Raw genomic sequence first — 17,244 nt, 5'->3', positions numbered from 1 at the left:
TGTAACTGTGGGAAAGGTTTTGCAGAGTATAATTAAAAAAATCTAGCACTAGGTCTGGGTCATGAAAGTTTCCATCCTAGCCACCTCAAAAAAAGCTTACCTGTAAGCCAATTGATTAGCCTTAAACGTATCTGTGAAATTCCAGAACAATACTATGAGAATAAAGAAGAGATGTTGAAAAAAGTTAAAGAAAGAAATTATGAAGGACTTGATAAGATCTGCAGGAAAAAAAAGGTCGACTCAAAAAGTAGGAAGTTTTATTTAGAGATCAAGAAACCTCCAAAACATAAATCAAATCTTGTCTTCTAGACAACTTTTACACAAACACCCAGGAACATTAAAGAAATCATTTTAAAACATTGGTATAACCTTCAAAGTGATCCAAGCTTATCATTAGGGATTTTTAAAGAACCGCCAATGATAACTTAAGAGAGGTAAAAACATAACAGATAGGCTTGTCAGAGCTTCATTTTCCTTTTAATGTTCCTGTAGGTACTGTATTTTTTATATTAACTTGTTTGCAGGTTTCTGTGTACTTTTTTAGCATGTATTACATTAAGACATGCAGTGATTTTTTACATTGGGGCGATTGTAGCTCAAGAGTTGGGAGGTCGCCTTGTAATCAGAAGGTTGCCGGTTCAAGCCCCGGCTTGAACAGTCTCCGTTGTTGTGTCCTTGGGCAAGACACTTCACCCGTTGCCTACTGGTGGTGGTCAGAGGGCCCGGTGGCGCCAGTGTCCGGCAGCCTCGCCTCTGTCAGTGCGCCCCAGGGTGGCTGTGGCTACAATGTAGCTGCTATCACCAGTGTGTGAATGGGTGGATGACTGGATGTGTAAAGCGCTTTGGGCTCCTTAGGGACTAATAAAGCGCTATACTAATACAGGCCATTTATCTTTTCTCCCCTTTTAATCTGAAGTGGCTCAGTCCAGAACCTATTTGGGCTGTGGCTTAACCAATTTACCAATACCAACCTGTTAAATGATAATTGGTCAACTGCTTTATTTGTGAAGCTGTGATTGGTCTAATTGGAGATTTCTTTTTCTGTTTCCTGATTTTTATTTAAACACAAGCCATTTGACATTTTGCAATGACGCTGATGAAGACTACAAACCGCGTTGGTCACTAAATAAAGCTGTTGCCTATTACTTTACATGTCACTGGAGTTTAAGTCACCAGAGCCTCTATCCACACACTCCGAATGCCTCTAAAGATCCTCGGGAATTGTCCACATGTCCACATGCCCACATGAATCCTGCGATGATCCCGCAACCCCCACATCTCCACAAATTTACACAACTGTATTGTGTGACTTTATCCCGGGTCTGATATCAAGCAGTCTTAGCTGACGGATCTCCTCCTCATACCGGACGATCGTCTTTTCAAACTCTGAGAAGATTTCTTCTGCAGCAGAAGTTAATCTCTCCTTGATAACCTCTCTCAGATGCTGAATTTAAGACATTATTGCAACAACAACCGATACCGCCAAACCAACGTCTTCAAACATAACTCAGGATTGCGATAGAATCTCTCAATGGCGCCATTGCCACTATTCTTCTTCTGTTGTACTTACAGTAGACTGGAGGTGTCAAAGGCGTAATACTGCCCTCATCAGGTCAGTCCAACAAAAATCAATTCCTGACAAAGTCTGGAGCTTTGCAGAAACCTGGATAAAGAATTTATCGTTCCCAATTATTCAAGTTGAGAATTAGCTGTAATGCCCATCTCTGACAATTCATTATGCTTAAGGTGTCTTACTGCAGACCATCAAAGTATGCTTAACACTTTACATGCCTCACACTCACACTGTTGCTTTATTTTCATCACAGCTGCAGTAAAGTAAAGATGCTTTATTGGCAAGGGTAGATTTTTCTTTTCCCTAATTTCCTTCAGGATTAATAAAGTATTCCGATTCTGATTTTCTCCTCTCCATCCTAAAAGCCATTAATACGGTTCATGCAGTAGCTGTGTCCAGAGACAATAGTCCCCAGATTCTTTAGAACATAGGTGTCAAACTCTGGCCAATGGGCCAAATTTGGCCCGCAGCCTAATTACATTTGGCCCGCGAAGCCATACCAAATTATTATTAGAGCTGGCCTACCGGTATTATACAGCTAATATATATTGTTTAGTATTAAGCTTTGCTTGTTCCATGTTCAGTTTTTCAGCAAAACTTGTTTGAGTCCATAAGAAGAGATTCATTCTTAAATCTGGAGGAAGATCTTTTTTTCAATAAATATTAATGTTAGCCCGCGACCTTGTTCCAGTTTTAAATTTTGGCCCACTGTGTATTTGAGTTTGACACCCCTGCTTTAGAAGATCCAAACAGATCAAACAAGAAAAGGTTTCTTGGTTCAGCTGAACTTCCTTCTGCACCACTTCTATTCTTAGTATCAGTTATTGTGTGAGTCTCTTCTTTATAACGGAAACAAAAGGTGACGCATTTAGGTCCATGACTTAAACTGAAAAGCAAGTGTCATAGTGAAAATCAGAATCATTATTCAACAGATATAGTTCTATTGTTTTTAAGATCCACGTTTTTTGTTGTTTTTATGGCATTTTGATTTTACCTTTCCTTTTGACATACTTTATTAACACAGTTTCAAAATCAGACAAAATAAACAAAATCAGAGTACGAAAAAGTTAATTTTTTTACTGTAAAAACCACAAACATGTTTAACAAATAATTTTCTTAACTTGGAATGCAAATAGAAATTGTATGTTTTAAAAACTTATGCACAAGTTTTGCAAACAACAAAGTTATATGCAACTATTTACCTAAAAATAAAGCCAATGCCACAGACATTTTTAACCCATTTTAAATTATTTAGAGAGCAATCAGGTGTTTTGCATCAAATAGGATTCCACAAAAGTTATTTGTGCCACTCCAAAAAACAGTTTCTGTCCTCTGTAAGACTTAGTAAAACATCACAAGCCTGATACCTGCAGGCCTGAAAGCAGGAGGTGTATCACTGCTATTTTCCACCTGGATGCACACACACATGTACGAATACACATACATCCATAAATATTAAATATATGTAAATATGTAATATGTATGTAATATGTAAATATGTGTATATATACATATGCATACACATATCCACACACCCATACATGTATAAGTTGCATTATGCTTGAGGTGGTTTACAGCTGAGGGCAACTTTGGGCTGTTAAAGTGACTCATACATATAAAATAATTACCACGTGCATCTTTCGCCAGTTTCTACCAACCACATATTACAAACCTTTCAAAATGGAACACAACACTATCAAAGTTAAACATTAGTCCAAAATATTAGATAATAACCAATGTTGGAGAGTAACGGAATACATGTACCAGCGTTATGTATGTAAAATACAAAATATGAGTAACTGTATTCTGTTACGGTTACCATTTAAAAAGGTGATATTTAGAATACAGTTAGTTTGTTGAAATAAATGGATTACACAGCTGTTTTGTCCTGTTTCATATGTCAGGCTATCCCCTAAATATTTTTGGTAATTCCACGCTGGTGGAAACCCAAACAAGACTAATGCCTGGGTCTCAAATACTCTGGCAAATGATGACAATTAGAGACCAGTGAGTACACAGCTGAATATAATCTAACTAATAACACAGTAAGAAGAACTACACATAATGCACATAAACAGAAGGTTGACACAGTTAAACAGCAAACATGAAACCTAAACCATGACAAAGTCTAAGACTGAAGACACTGTGTCAACGATCCAGGAATCCTGGCAGAGTACAAAAAGAAAACATTTTTCATTAGCAGTCAAAAACTAATGTGTACACTTATGTCTGCATTTTTATTTTGGTAAATACGAACGAAATTATAGCAGAAAAGCTGTCACGTGTCTGGTCAAAAGAGAGTATTAATATATTTATTTGGTAGTTCAATAAAAGACTTAAGAGTGAGAAAAAAAACTGCGTTCACGTTTGCAGTTTTGTCTTGTAATACAATATTTGAAATGGAAAAACAAACAAACAAAAGATCATATTTTAGGAATTGGTTGTGGGTGTTTTCTTGTTTATTTGTTTGGGGTTTTTTTGTACTACCTGAACACTAAAGTGGCCTTCCAATGACATGACAGTGTCAGAAGTGGCCCACAGCTCATTTAAGTTTGAGACCTCTGCTCTAATGTATCATCACACAGTAATAATACATTTTTGTAGTTGTAAAAAGCATTACTCCCATTGATTAATGTAATGGAATACATTACAAATTACATTTGGGGCCATGTATTCTGTAATCTGTAGCGGAATACATTTTAAAAACAACCTTCCTAACACCTATAATAACTTGGCAAATAGTTCTGATTACATTAAGACTCATGTGATCTCAAGCACTGTTGACACCGAACCAAAGCAACGTGAAGAAATGTCCATCAAATGTCAATCAAAAGCCCACAAATAATAACGGAATGGTGTCAGATAAAGGTGGTAAAGGTGCACACCTTTAAAGTTGTGAGACAAACTCTGTTTTTCTTGTCCATATGGAAACACAGAAACTGAGCTTTCAAAAATCTTCAGCCTTCCTAGAAGGATTTAAAAAAAACAAAACAAAACAAAAAAAACAAAACTTGTTTATACTGTTTATATTGGGTAAAAAGCCAAAACAGTCAGAAAAAGTTACATTTACCAAATGTACCTGTTAATGTAGTCAGAGACACATAAGCTCCGCCACCAACATTTTCTAAAAATGAAACTTAGCATGTAGCATGTTTTCCTATATTTCAACTGTACCGAAGAAGTGAATTTTTTCCCATAGCTGCTACAACAATATAGAGGCCACACAGGTGAAAAACCAATGTGTATTTTCAAACTTGACATACGACTAAAAATTTTCCCACAGACACTGCAACAATGTGGCTTCTCATCTGTGTGGCCTCCCATGTGTCTTTTCAAACTTGACATATGAGTAAAACCCATTTCCACAGGCACCACAACAATACGGCTTCTCACCGGACTCTCATGTGAATTTAAGTTTGTGAGGGAACTAACACTTTTCCCACATGTACTGCAGCAATGTGGTTTCTCACCTGCGTGGACACTGATGTAGGCTTTCCAGTACTCAAGACAACTAAAACTTTTGCCACATGTGCTACAACAATGTGTTTTTTTTTACCTGTATGAACTGTTATGTGACTTCTCAAAGTTGTTGCCACACTAAAGTCTTTCCCACATGTGCTACAGGAATATCTTTTTTCACCTGTATGTGATTCCATGTGTATTTTAAAAGAAGCTTTATGATTAAATCCTTTCCCACATGTGCTACAGGAATATGGCTTCTCACCTGAATGAATTCTTATATGACTTCTCAAAGTTCCTTCCACACTAAATTGTTTCCCATAGGTAATACAGGAATTTGACTGCTCACCTGTATGAATTTTTATGTGACTTCTCAAAGCTGCTGCCACACTAAATCGTTTCCCACAGCTGCTACAGGAATATTGCTTTTCCCCTGTATGCAATTCCATGTGTATTTTTAAAGATGTCTTGTGATTAAATCCTTTCCCACATGTGCTACAGGAATATGTTTTTTCACCTGTATGAATTGTTATGTGGGCTCTCAAATTTGCTGCTAAACTAAATCTTTTCCCACAGGTGCTACAAGAATGAGGCTTATCACCGGTGTGAATTCTCATGTGTTCATTTAAATGCATTTTTAGAGTAAAATTTTTCCAACAGGTGCTACAAGAATGCGTCTTCTCACCTGTGTGAATTTGCATGTGTTGTTTCAAGTTTTCCATCCTATTACATTTTTTCCCACAGGTACTACATAAATGTACTGTCTTGGAATTTTGAACTCTCAGTCCTGCTACGACTTGATCTGACTTTTTTCTGTGTGAGTCACCATCCTTGTTTTCTTCCTGATCAGTGTCAGGAGAGTTGTGAGAAAGGAGCTGGTCACTGCTTGGTTCTGGTTCACTGTGGTCGTTTTCTTCACGAGCAGGAAAAGCTTCTGTCTCCTGCTTTTGTACAAGTGGTTATGCCACTTGAGTGGTACTGAGTTCCTCCTGTTCCTCTTTAATCTGTGAAGAATCCTCCTGGTCCAGACTGGAGTTCTTCTCCTGGTTACGGACCTGCTGATCTGTGAGGCCCTCCTTGTCTTTACAGTCACATTGTGGAGGATCTGAAGGGACAAAATGATAATATCAGAAAAACATAAATTGGATCAACTGTAATGTAACCTCAACAATTAGCAGGTCCTTACATGGTAAACATGGTTCTCACATGTACCAGTAAAAGGTATGTTCTGGGGATAAGCTGTTTAGCTGACTCAGTGATAGACATTTTGGAAATCTAATTTCCGTAAATAAAAAGATGATCATGCATCAGGTGAGATTTAAAAACAGGACAAAAATTTTGCAGTAAAAAACAGATTCTCAGACAAACTAATGCTTCTAAATAAATATTAATGCTGTATTTTCTGTGTTACCAGCTGACTATTGACTCTCTTCAAGTCAATGTTATTGATACAGCACCAAATCACAGCAACAGTCGCCTCATGGGGCAGCTGATCAAGCCTCGTCGGAGGAGCTACTTAAGAGTGTGGTGGAGCTTTCTCCGACACTGGATCATTGCGTGGCTTTATGTTAGTCTCTTGGCCAGTTAGTAAGTTTAATCTGCTGCATTGTTATTTTCCCAGGAGAAGTGTGGAGATGAGAGGGCAGCGAGCACGGGGTGCTCAGACACTGAGGAGCGGGGACAAAGAACACTAACACTGGGAAGAGGACATGTCACGGGAGTCGGGAACGCATTCGGGTTTTATTGTTATTTTCCATGCACTGTAAATAAACGCACTGCTTGCATTCACAGCCCCTTCCTCACATTCCCACAGTTGGCCAGCGTCAACTGTGACGGTCTGTCTCCCGAATCCAAACTGGAAACTGGTTTTACAGAACAGGGGCCTGAAAACTGAAGGCTCTCCTTCCAATTCTACTTTTAAATACTCTAGGAACAATGAGTAAGCCTGCAGTGCGAGAGCGAAGTGATCCAATGGGGTGATATGGTACTTGCCCTTGTGTGTGAATAGCAGGACTTTGAATTAAACTGTGGATTTAACAGGGAGCCAGTGAATGGAAGCCAATATAGGAGAAATATGCTCTCTTTCTAGTTCCTGTCAGTACTCTTGCTGCAGCATTTTGGATTAACTAAAGGCTTTTCATGGGTTTTTAGTACATCCTGATAATGATGAATTACAGTAGTCCTAGAAGTAATAAATGCATTAACTAGTTTTTCAGCGTCACTCTGAGACCGGATATTTCTAATTTTACAGATTTTGTGCAAATGGAAGAAAGCAGTCCTCCATATTTGTTTAATATGTTCATTGGAGGACATATCGTGGTCACAAATAAAAATCACAAACAAATAATAATCCCATCCAGAGTATCTCCAAAAGTTGATCCTATTCATCTGGATGTAGCGTTTCGAAACGTTTCGTCACTCATCCATGTGACTTCTTCAGTCTCAGCTGACTGCAGGTTTTCCTAATCTTATAAACTGTAAATTTGCATAATGACTGAACCTAGCACCACTGAAGGATCAATGGGCTGCGAGGTCAGTTCCTTCATCATAATTATGGAAATTCTCACGACCATTGATCAACAACCACTTATCAAAGCCCACTGATCAATGGCCATGAGTACAATTCACAGAGAGTTGGGGAATGGCTGCAATCACAGCATTGTAAGACGGCGAAAGATGTACCTTTAGGCCCCCTCCTCGATTCAGAGATTGTCTTTCCCTTTTCACGTAAATCGCCTCCTTGACTCCGCGCTCAAACCAGTGTTTATCCCAGATGTCTTAGCATAAGGGCCCTTTCACAGCGGATGGAGCATGTGTTGCTAATGCTAACTGCTAACTAAAAGCCAAGGATTCAGAATTTGTTGCGCTGGCTGCTGAGCTCTGTGAGTTTTTGTGACAGCTCTATGTGTACTAGATGCGCCTGCTCCTTGTCGTTTCTATCTCTGACTTTGTCTCCTCTTCTAGAGTTTGTGTTGTGTTATCTTCAAATGTTCAATAAAAACATGTATTGCTGGCATATAAAAGGGCATTTATTCTTCCAGGACCTGAAGTTCAGTAAAGCACCCCTTCAACAGCCAAACCCATCTGTTCTCTGACACAAAAAGTGGAACTGAGTAAACTGTGTGTCGGTGTGACGTAGTGCAGAAATATATATACGGATTTAGCTGGCAAAGAATTCTGAGCTACAACAAACAAATCTTTTTTCTTTTTACCACACACACACCAAATTTTCACATATTTTGATTTACAAGGTTACAAAAACTCAGTACACATGTATTTGTTACCTGCTTTAAGGTGCGTATTTGAGAGTTATACTACAGAGTCAGGTACTTCTGATTCTTCTCTTGTCACATGAGCTACAGTATCCAGAGTCGTACGTAGTGAGGAGGTAAAATTATTAACAAGATAATCGACCTCTGTTGGAGTAGCATTCAGGTAGCTGCTCTGCGTTGGTACAGGGCATTAAGGATAACAACAGTGGGTGAATTAAATTCTTAAACCTTGTTACAGCACTTTCAGAAAGACATCGAGAGACCTTGCCCCACCCTATCATGTGATTTACTGAGGTCACATGGCCCAGGATATGAGTGGGCGTTAAGTTATTGTCTGGAACCGTCTTCTGACCTTTCTTGAGCTCAAGAGCTAAAGAGAGATTAGAGCATCCACCAAGCCGGGCATTTTAAAAACTTACACTTCTCTATATTTCATAAACATGTAGCAAGACAAACACAACCCTGTGTATATTGCAGATATTCATCAACAGCTGGCCACACCCTCAGGAAGTCCACCAATAACATCACTACACAGGCCTTGTGCTGGAATCCAAAGGGTAAGACAGGAAGACCCAGAAACGTGGCACAGGGACACACCTATCATAGTGTTGTGTGGTTTGTGAAAAGCTTAGTTTAAAATCGATAATTTATTTTCAAATTAAACATTCGGCACTAATAGGGAAAATTGTCAATTTTAAATTAATTTTAAATTGTCAATATATTTAAAAAGTTTACAAAACAGATGCATTAATGCTGCTTATTGCAGTTGGTCTTTAGATTCTTCATGTGCCCCTATAACGTATCTCTGAGGTCTGAATAGGACCCAACATGAGTTTTATTCAGTTTTGTAGTAAGAAATCCATCCATTACAGCTTTGCATACATATTACCGTATTTTCACGACCATAAGACGCACTGTGCTAAAAGGCGCAGTCTCAGTTATGTGTGCCATTACTGTATTTAACACACACACATAAGGCGCACTGGATCATAGGGCGCATACAAGTACCGTATGCGTATTTAAAAATAAAGCGGGAGCAAACCTGAGTTCGGTACCTTACTCACATTTTTATTACCAGTAATCGTCATCATCAACAACACACAAGCATACAAGTGTGCATATTTAAAAATAAAGCAGGAGCAAAACAAAGTTTGGTACTCACATTTTTATCATCAATCAAACCCATCGAAGTCCTCATCCTCTGTGTCTGAATTGAACAGCTGTGCTAAATCTTCATCAAACATGCCAGGTTCACTGTCTTCACTGTCAGAGTCACTTTCTGTGCCGTGCGGCTCCTCGGAAATGATGCCGGCTTTCGCGAAAGCTCGAACAACAGTGCCAGCAGACATGTTAGCCCAAGCATCTACAATCCATTGGCAAATTGTGGCGTAACTCGCCCGGCGCTGCCTTCCACTCTTGGTGAAACTGTGGTCTCCATCGGTCATCCATCGCTGGATGTGTTTGTCGCCGATGTGTTTGCTGCAGTAGGAGCGGAAGATGGCCAGCTTTTCCTTATAATCCGCTGGAAGTTGCTGCGCTACCGTAGTCCTGGTCCGGATGGAAAAATGGCACCGTTTCATAAAAAGTGAAAGTGAAACTGCTTTTAGCCGAATGGTGACCGTCGAAACGCTTCTCCCGCTCGTTCTTTGCTCGATGATCGCCTTATGTCCGCGGAAACTCAGCTGCGTCTTCTTGACCTGCCGGAGCTTGTTTTCCAGCTTCCTCCACTTGCGAACCATCGATTCATTAATCTTAAATTCTCTCGCCGCTGCTCGATTTCCATGTTCCTCCGCGTAGCTGATGGCCTTCAGTTTAAACTGTGCTTCGTAAGCGTGTCTCTTTGCCATTTTCAGGGTTGTTAAAACAACGATGTCCTGCATAACGCACATACCTGTTCTTTTATACAGGTATGTGCAATAAAGTCAACGCACACACTTCACCCTTTAGCGTTCTCATGGTGTTCTCTACTACGTCCTCCTTACAACACACAGGGCGCACTGCGCTATAGGGCGCGCCGCACTTTTTGAAGAAAATCTAAGACTTTTAAGTGCGCCTTATGGTTGTGAAAATACGGTATGTGCAACTTTACTTCAGTGTTCCACTTGATGCCCAGCTCCTGCCTGGTCGAGATGATGGTATCTTTGGCTTCCTTCTTCAGTGAAAGCTGCTTTCCTTCCTGACTGATGGACAATTCCTCCTGTTCGTCTTTAGTTTGTGAAGGATCTTTGTCCTCCTGGTCTGGAGTTCCTCTCCTGGTTACATATCTGCCACGAATCTAAAGAAAAAGAAAGACAATAAAAAATAAATCAATTTTATTTTGCCTACATAGTAGAAGGTAACTTTGCTTCTAAACAGGAAAATGTGTACAGTTAGGGGTTCAAGTGGATTTAGATAGTATTCTGGTCTAAATAACCCAAAATGTGATGTCCATATATGTGGATGCCAGGTCCTAGGAGGTTTAACCAACACTGGCCCGGTGGTGCCACCCACAATGCCAACAGTGATTATTAGACTTAATCCAAGTAGATTTTTGCTCCTTTGTCAGCACCTTGAGGTTGACACACTGATCTACGAAGTGCAGTGTTATTACAATAAGGCCAACAAGCTGTGGGCTTCCACTTCAGTGACTGTCAGTGAGATGTTTGTCCATTCCTCTCTCAGAATGTCCTGTAGTTTATTTCTGACCTCTGACACAGCTGCTGTCACATCCTCAAAGTAGCTCAGAGGACGGATATTGATGCTGGATGAGTCTGTAGACTCACTGAGTGCTGACAGTGAGGGGTAGTTGTGTAGAAACTGGATGTGATCCTCTGTGTGTGAGAGCTGCTTCAGCTCAGCATCTTTCCTCTTCAGCTCAGTGATCTCCTGCTCCAGCTTCTCCTGAAGCTCTTTGACTCGACTCACTTCAGTTTCCTGCTGGGATCTGATCTGCTGCTTCACATCAGAGCTTCTTTTCTGGATGAGATGGATCAGCTCAGTGAAGATCTTCTCACTGTGCTCCACTGTTTGATCAGCAGACTGATTGATGGCCTCCACCTCCTGTTGAAGCAGCTTCACATCTTTCTCTCTGTCCTGGATTCTCTGCTGGATGTTTTGTCGACTCACCTCCAGCTCTCTCTGCCTCTCAGTCCTTTCTGCTGCAGCTGAGACTGTGTCGTGGCCTTTATGTTCATCCACAGGGCAGAGATAACAACCCTGGCCGAGATATCAAAAAATGTTGGTTTATGCAATCTGAGCTAAGAAGGATGCAAATCAGCCATCTTAGGGTTGACTGGTTGGGCTCTCAAGCTTTGGCAATACGGACAAGAGAACTGCTGTCTTGTGATAGCCTCATGACCACAAAGAATCCAGAACACTCTTCTGTTCAGCAAAGAGTCGTTCTGCACCTGGTTCCCAAAAGTTGATTCTGTTCAGCAAGTTAAGCAAATTCAAAAAGCACCATACATGTTTTTTGTTGAAGAATAAAAGGAGAGGTAGAGTGTGTCTGTGCACAGAGAAAAACGCCCCCAACAACTATTAAGTTTTATATACCTGTGCAGTGTAAGTCTTCCTCGTGTTTCCAGATGTTATCCAGCACTCTGAATCGCTCTTTCCCAGTCCAGGCGAAGATTTCTTCAGACTCCTGCTTCACTACAACCTGTACTACATCCTGACTGGTGCAGACTTCCTCCTGTTCCTCTTTAATCTGTGGAAGTTGTGGACCATCCTCGCTCAGACCAAAGTTCCACTCCTGGTTATAGATCTCCGGGTCATTCAGACTCTCCTCTTCCTCACACTTCATATTGCTGTAGGGGATCTTAAAGGATAAGGGGACATAACAAGAAGGTTACTAATATGATGACAGGAAGGCACATCTGAGCAAATATATTCTAGCAAGTCTGTACACTGAGAGCATGTTGCTCACATATGTGAGTGAAATTTGGAGTGTACAAATTGGACAAATGTTTAAGAGCACCTGTGTGAGTGACTCGAGTTATCACATTTTTATTGACAAAGTTCAGAGTGCACAACATTCAATTGCTGATGCCAGCTTCATTTAAGGCAGTTTGATTTTCACTGTTGTATACTGAAATAAAACAGTAATTACATGAATTAAAATTTATATTAAAGCAAATGGTAACAATTTTTCAACCATTATTGAAGAAAAAATAATAATAATAGGACAGCAGTAAAACAATACATAAGAACAGATGGTAACACAATGTAACTTGATACAGGGTTCTTGAAAAGTAGCAAGAAGTGAATGTGTTTAACTTTTTTGATTATGGGATTAGGGCTGTGCGATATGACCAAAATCTCATGTCCCGATATTAAGACATCCATCGTCCTGGGAACGATATAAATCACAAAAATTTAACATTTTCTATAAATTCTGTGAATCTCGGGCAGCTCGACTTGCATGAAGTGTTTCCAGCTGGGCGTCTCGTACCTGGAGTCGAGTGTTTTAATTGAAACGATACATTTTTAGACATAAGTTGTAACGGTCGCCGTTTTCTTTGTGAGTATTTCTTACACGGCGTGCTGCGGGGAAAAGCCTGTTCTAACGTTTGAGTCTAAGGTTTATTTTTTAGCACCTGGCGGCTCTTTTTTGCTTCTCATCCGTAAATAATCTGCTCTTTCACGTGATTCAGTTTATTTTGAAAAGTCTCAACAGGATCTTGAGCTTTATTGTGAAAGGTTTATGTGGAAAATAAACACGCGGACACATGGTGGTTTTACCGTCATTGTTGCTAAGGACAAGGCAAAAAAACAACAACAACTGCTTCTCTGTCTGTAGTGTGGTTATATCAAATATAAAGAGAACTTTAAAGAAAGAGAGAACTTTAAAAAATTAATATAGCCACTACTGTGACCATCAATATAATGAAAAAATGTTGCCGTAAACAGTTTATTTTGTGACACCACGAAACAAACGATAGCGTAAAATGAAACATAGACGTTTTTAATATCGTCATCCGATATATATCGTTATATCGAACAGCCCTAAAGGGAAAAAGGAAAAAGGACTGTGGAAGTATACTGCAAAAACTCTCTTGGAAGCAAGCCAAGAGGGTCAGATTATGTGGAACACACAGATTTAAAAAAAGGAATGATAATGAGGCATTTGTAATAACTAAGCTGTAAATATAAAAAGATCATGGTCCTTTGTGTCTGAAGGATTTCCCTCCTCTCTTCATTTCTTTAGTTGTGGAAGGGGGGGGGGGGGGGGGGGGGGGTAGTGGGTCACTTCATGTGTTTGAATTAACTAGTGATTTTTGACGAGATTTAGTTCTGCAATATTTTCATTTTCTTTCACCAATTCCATAGAATCAATGTACCATTATTTAATAACATTTGGAACACATTTCTGACCTATCTTGGTTTGGTTCAGACACCCAGGGCTGAAGACACGCACACCTCCACGAACACAGAAAAAATATACAAGTTGCTGCTCTTAGCACAGAAAAACTGCTAATCCGGCCAGTATTCACCCCCAGTGAACCACCACGAGGATTATTCTGCGCCATCGCTGCTCTCTAAAATCATGACAAACATGTACCAAGCTCCTGTCCCATAGCCGTCTTTTTTATTGATAAATTTTAATTGTCTATTCCATTCTTATTGTTTAGCTGCTTGCCTTTATTTATACTCCTTTTCTTCTTTAATTGTTGCCGTTCAATTCAAATCAATTTAATTTTTAATTAAATTCAATTTTATTCATATACCACCAAACCACAACAACAGTTGCCTAAAGGCACTTTTTATTGTAAGATAAAGACCCTACAATAATACAAAGAACACACCAACAATCAAATGTTAAGCAACCACTTTGGCAACAGTGGGGAAGAAAAACTCTTAACAATATATCATTCAGTCATTCAGGTAACAGTCGTCTAAGGCGCTTGGAAAGAAAGTAGCTAGATTGCATGTTTCACCTCCTATCCGATACACTTTTTTTTAAAATTCTAAAGCCAAATGGTGGATAGTTCCAGGAATTTAAAACCTGGTGGGAGTTGCCCCTTAAGTTGCCCCTTATGTCTCTCATCACACAACAAAGGTGTGAAAAGAGGGTCAATATCATAAGAGATTTTGTGTCAAACCATTGTGACACCCTGCCTCAGCTCATCATGTGACTTGAAATCACCTGTTCAAAGATGGTCGTTTAGAGTGCATACAATACACCAAGGGTAGGCAACTCCAGGCCTCGAGTGCCGGTGTCCTGCAGGTTTTAGATCCCACCCTGGGTTAACACACCTGAATCAAATGATTAGTTCATTACCAGACCTCTGGAGAACTTCAAGAAATGCTGAGGAGTCATTTAGCCCTTTAAATCAGCTGTGATGTATCATGGACACATCTAAAACCTCCAGGACACCGGCACTCGAGGCCTGGAGTTGCCCATCCCTGCAATACACTGAACACTTTAAGTGTGTGTAAACACACACACTTTAATGGTGAAATGTAAATTATGTAACTGTGCACAAATGTTCTTTTTTCCCTTTTCTTTTCCGTTTCCGTGCTTTGCCTTCACACTACTTCCCGTTGCACGTCTAGTATTGTGTCAAATATTATTGAAGTAAGACGCACGTTTTGTAGTCGATCGTGTTTACATACCTGTTTGTTTCGGATATCCAGCAGTATGCGCTCACAGCTGGTCCTCCTCAATCATAGCTTATTAATATTTGAGATTTCTTCGCCTGCAGTACCAAGTCTCTCAGATACTGCACCGAACAGCCAAAACATCGCGTCACGTCCGTTTTTTTCTTCTTCTATTGCTTTTCTGGCAGATTGGACTGAAAGGCGTACTAGCGCCCCCTAATGATTCACATTGAGCACTGACTTAAAGGAATAGTGAATGACAGAGATCTCAAACTCATTTTACGTCGTCAATCACATAAACCAAATTTTAATCTTGAGTGGGCCAGACCAGTGAAACTCTGCTTTCTATCGATTTAAGTACACACTTCAGTATCAGTTTGAAATAAAATCAAACAAGCTGAGCTGAACATGATCCCCTCTTTAGCAGAAACTAAAATTAGAGCAACTGAAACAAGAGCATTTTACACATGCTGACGGAGCTGCAGACGAGTAAGGACAAAACGTATCCGCAGGAAGTCCTTTTTTACCATTTTATTAGCTTTTTACGTCTTGATGCATTCTCAAACATCCACTTAGGTAAATCTTCAAAGGTTGATTTTGTTCATCTGGACGTATTGTTTTCAGTGGGAGAAACGTTTCGTCGCTCATCCAAGTGACTTCTTCAGTCTCAGCTGACTGCAGGTTTTCCTAATCTTATAAACAGTACATTTGCATAATGACTGGATCCGCTGCAGGAACAACGGACTGGGAGGTCAGTTCCTTCATCATGATTATGCAAATTCTCATGACCATTGATCACCAACCCTTGATCAAAGCCCACTGATCAATGGCCATGAGTACCATTCACAGAGAGTTGGGGAATGGCTGCAATCACAGCATTGCAAGATGGCGAAAGATGTACCCTCAGGCCCCCCTCCTCGATTCAGAGATGGTCAAAAGGGAAAGACTTTTCATTTAAGTGAAAATCTTTAGGGAGAAACTTTGTGAGCATTGCAAAATGTTGCTGCACTTGTTATCAGAGTGCATAATCCATTCTCACACTCAGCTGCTGTTGACAAAGATACTCAGCAGACTGAGGAGAAAGGTTGTAACAGGGAATACTGGATTCAATTCGATTCAATTCAATTCAATTTCATTTATATAGCGCCAAATTACAACAAACGTCACCTCAAGGCGCTTTATATTGTACAGTAGATACAGAGAAAAACCCAACAATCATATGACCCCCTATGAGCAAGCACTTTGGCGACAGTGGGAAGGAAAAACTCTCTTTTAACAGGAAGAAACCTCCGGCAGAACTCTGTGAAAGAGGCTCCGATTTCAGATTTCCCAATAGACGTCCACACCGAACGCGATAGACGTGACCAGAGCGTCAGGTTACAGTTTATTGTCCGGAAGGAAGTTATTCTCTCTAATATGATGTGTTCTCAATGAAAATTAATATAGTCATTTATGCATAGTGAGCTTTTTGATTTCCAATTAAAAATGTAGTATTTTATTTACAACTGTACTAGTTCTCACCACATGATCAAACTCCTCACCTTATCACTATGGAAGAAACTAGCCACCCTTTGGAGAAAAGTCATTTACACTGCTTGTATCTGTGATCCCATTCTTTCAGTCACTACACAGAGCTCATGACCTTAGGTGAGGGTGGAACCATAGATTGACCAGTAAATCCATGGCTTACACTAAAGCTGCATCAAAGCTCAAACCCCAGGAGAGTTAATGGCTTTCCACATTTATTCATTTGACACCTAAAGTTGATTTTTGATTTCCTGAACTTTCTGGGTTGAAGTTAATCCACAGTTTTCATCAGTGAAGGGTTTTAGGGCTTTTGTAGAGGACACTTGTCTCTCCCATCTTTCCCATGGTCCCTTAACGCAGCATCAGTGTTACAGCTTGTGACTCCGGTGAACAAATTGACACAGTGTGATATTACACATATTTAAATCTCTCTTTACTGATGATGTTGAAGCTGCCGAAGGCACAGTGAAGCTTTTACACTGAGGTTAACAACTGAAATTTGAAAACCAAGAATGCACAACACAAGAGGTTGCCTTCATCCTGCTAACAGGGATGGAGAGGAAGGTAAAGCATTGCACCTTAGTTTGTCCATACATTTGACAATTTGCCATGTATTTAGGACAAGTCCTTTATAATAAAGGTTACATTATAATAAAGTGCACTGTGTCATAAAACATAACATATAACATTTCTACTAAAATATGCCGCAAAAAGGCAAATGTGCATTTTTTTAGTCATAATTACACTCAAACACCGTAGCAAAAGTCAATTTAGTACGTCCTATGTTCTATATATCCTTTTTATTGGATTTATTCTATATGCTGCCGTCATCAT

At 39.8% G+C, this 17,244-nt stretch overlaps 2 protein-coding genes across 2 annotated transcripts; both read right to left on the bottom strand.

Annotated features, from left to right (window-relative positions):
• Positions 1-4,983: 4,983 nt before the first annotated feature.
• Positions 4,984-5,769, bottom strand: LOC146612906 (uncharacterized). Its single transcript, XM_085378412.1, has one exon. The coding sequence runs from the start codon at positions 5,752-5,754 to the stop codon at positions 4,984-4,986; it is 771 nt and encodes a 256-aa protein (XP_085234538.1). The 5' UTR covers positions 5,755-5,769.
• Positions 5,770-9,705: 3,936 nt separating this feature from the next.
• Positions 9,706-14,987, bottom strand: LOC146612905 (uncharacterized). Its single transcript, XM_085378413.1, has 3 exons — positions 14,899-14,987; positions 11,836-12,100; positions 9,706-10,579 (listed from the first exon to the last, which is right to left on the bottom strand). The coding sequence occupies exons 2-3, from the start codon at positions 12,083-12,085 to the stop codon at positions 10,512-10,514; spliced, it is 318 nt and encodes a 105-aa protein (XP_085234539.1). The 5' UTR covers positions 12,086-12,100; positions 14,899-14,987; the 3' UTR covers positions 9,706-10,511.
• Positions 14,988-17,244: the final 2,257 nt, after the last annotated feature.

This window comes from Diplotaxodon limnothrissa, linkage group LG18 (genome assembly GCF_057381915.1).
Source record: "Diplotaxodon limnothrissa isolate DT_005_m linkage group LG18, D_limnothrissa_male_GT1.1, whole genome shotgun sequence".
Taxonomy (NCBI): domain Eukaryota; kingdom Metazoa; phylum Chordata; class Actinopteri; order Cichliformes; family Cichlidae; genus Diplotaxodon; species Diplotaxodon limnothrissa.
This window is presented reverse-complemented; position numbering and strand designations above follow the sequence as displayed.

Bases quoted from the DNA above. Each gene is read 5' to 3' on its own strand.
- LOC146612906 (XM_085378412.1), bottom strand. From the start codon at position 5,754: ATGGAAAACTTGAAACAACACATGCAAATTCACACAGGTGAGAAGACG.
- LOC146612905 (XM_085378413.1), bottom strand. From the start codon at position 12,085: ATGAAGTGTGAGGAAGAGGAGAGTCTGAATGACCCGGAGATCTATAAC. The intron at 10,580-11,835 runs GTATATAAAACT...CTTTTTCTTTAG, and splicing joins GGAAGACTTACACTGCACAG to ATTCGTGGCAGATATGTAAC.